Here is a 2460-nt window from a genome sequence, read left to right on the forward strand (position 1 = left end):
TAGTTTATACCCAAACTTTTCATAAAAGCCAAAATCTCTCATGTAATTTGACTCCTGAAAGGTGTCTTAAAGAGATGGAGGTACTAGGAGGAAGCCTGCAGCTTCCTGGTGAGTGGTCTTCTCTCCAAAAGAGACTGCGACAGCCTACAGCACGTGCTCCCCTTGGTCACTGCTCCCGCTCCCCGGCTGAGTAGCCACTGCCCCTCCACATCCCAAGCATCCAGCTCAAGGACCAGTCCAAGACCGGGAGTTGTGACACACACACACCCCATTTGTGGCCAACCCCAGGCAAATAGCGTTGGGGCGGCTTTCATTTTCTCACCACTGTGTAGTGTGCCAGCTCACCTAGTCCTCTGTAATTTGCGTGCATGTGTGCATGTGTGTGTGTGTGTGTTGGGGGTGGGGGGTAATTTTGTTTTATTTAGATGAAAATGAACCCTGTCTTCTAACTTTACAGTCTCTCAAAGTTGCCTCCACAGTCATCACAATGACCGCTGAAGTGCTATCCTGTCCAAGGTATTAACAGGAAAGTACAGACTCAGAATGCTTGAGAAACTTGGCAAAGATCAACCAGGTTTCCCCTCTGGCTCGGCGGTAAAGAATCCTCCTACAATGCAGGGGGCGCGGGTTAGATCCCTGGGTTGGGAAGATCCTCTGGAGGAGGACATGGCAACCAACTCTAATATTCTTTCCTGGAGAATCCCCATGTACAGAGGAGCCTGGCAGGCTACAGTCCATAGGGCTGAAGAGTTGGACATGACTGAATCAACTTAACATGCACACCTAAGACCAATCATCCAGAAATAAGCAGAGCCAGAACCTACCAAGGCTCCCAAGGACAAATCCTATGATTTCTAAAGTAACAGAGAAGCTGCTCCATAAAGTCTGCCTCCCCAAATGCCACAGGGCTTGCGCCCACCCCACCCATCCCCCAAAGCCTCTGAGATTCCATTTCTCTGCCCTGGCTCTGCTCAACACCAGGGCAGCTTTGTCAGCACCTCTTCCCCTAACCCCGTATCTCTGTCCTTTCCTTCTTCCTACAGTCCAAGCTCTCTAAACAGCAATTTTTGCCCTGGTAACCCACGGGACAGCACTTATCTGCTTTTACAGCTCTCCAGTGTGATAGTTTGTCCATGTCACTACACACACACTGAATATTTTGAAGCATAGGTCTAACTGTGGGATAGGAGGAACTACACATTTAACACAGGCGTCCTGTGGGAAAAGAAGCCATTCATCTTAGCAACTGTAACTAGATTAAATGATGCAACATACAACAGTTTAATAGAACAGGCACTCTTTATCTGCAGGATTATGAAATCTCACTGGTCTTCTTACACTTCTGGAGGTTCTTAGTACTTTCCACCTGTTGTAGTTTTTCTCACATTTCTTTCCTACCACATTCTCCCCTCCCTGGAACACCATCATCCCTGTATACTGCTCCAGAGCCGAGTCCAATGCTTTGTACAGGCTAGACACTGAAGCTCACTTATAATGACTTAAATGCTTTCATTAAATATTTGTACTGTATGAAGGATGTGCCAATGAAAAGTGAATATCCAAAGCAATCTAGAAGAGCAGAAGAACAAACTTATCCAGATTTTACACAGATCTGCCAATTGAAGTGAGCACTAATAAGTCTGCAAGAAGCCCGTGGGGCTGGAAGCTGTTGCCTGAACAAGCAGACAAGTGTATCCGGGCAGGGGAGCCTTGCTCATCTTCAGAGCAGAACCACCTGCATTAACCTCTCCAGGAAAGCAAACCATGCCCGTTATTGGAACTGGGGAGGGGGTCTAAATGCTCACAGCTGGCCCTCTGCCTGGACAGACAAGTCAACTGCAAAGCCCAGGGCCAGACCGGTACCCAGGGAAGCAGGATAAAAGTCTAGAAATGCCTAAATTGACACCCATGTCAGACTGCAGGCCAATACTTATACCAGAAGGGGTACTAATGTGTGACCATTCGGACCTATTCTTGATGACTCCTGACTCAGGATGGAGATACTTTCACCCTGAGTTTCTAATCCGAGGGCAAGTCAGGTCTGAAGTACCAGGGCACAGGTGGCCTGGGAACGCCAGGTTTCTCCCTGGGCGGCTAGGGAAACCGAGGCACACGGCGGCGGGCAGGCCCGGGCCCGGCCGGAACTTACCACGTCCATGATCTGCAGGAGGCTCAGGGAGAAGTAGACTGTGAGCGGCAGCGAGTCGTTGGCCACCGGCCTCTCCAAGGGGTTGTAGTTCTTCACCAGGTCTTTGTAGAGCTTCCTCTGGAACTCGCCTTGCAGGGACACTTCGGGGAGAGGAAAGGAGAGACGCGCGGGCTGCTCAGCGAAAGCCGGCGGGAACGCGCCCCCTGCCCGCACCCCCAGCCGCCCAAGCATCGCAGCCCAGAAGTGCCGGGCTCGCGTTCCACCGGCAGCGCCTCCCGCTGCCCTTAGCAGCAGGCGCAAATCCCCAATCC

At 50.9% G+C, this 2460-nt stretch overlaps 1 protein-coding gene across 1 annotated transcript in view; it reads right to left on the bottom strand.

Annotated features, from left to right (window-relative positions):
• LOC104990937 (neuronal acetylcholine receptor subunit alpha-7) overlaps window positions 1-2284 on the bottom strand; it is a 142312-nt gene extending 140028 nt beyond the window's left edge. Inside the window, exon 1 of the mRNA XM_010843266.1 lies at window positions 2150-2284. Within this exon, the coding sequence (XP_010841568.1) occupies window positions 2150-2158 (9 nt within the window). The 5' untranslated portion in view covers window positions 2159-2284. The remainder of the gene's footprint in view (window positions 1-2149) is intronic.
• Between the last annotated feature and the right edge of the window lie 176 nt (window positions 2285-2460).

This window comes from Bison bison, unplaced genomic scaffold, assembly GCF_000754665.1.
Source record: "Bison bison bison isolate TAMUID 2011002044 unplaced genomic scaffold, Bison_UMD1.0 scf7180017864181, whole genome shotgun sequence".
Taxonomy (NCBI): domain Eukaryota; kingdom Metazoa; phylum Chordata; class Mammalia; order Artiodactyla; family Bovidae; genus Bison; species Bison bison.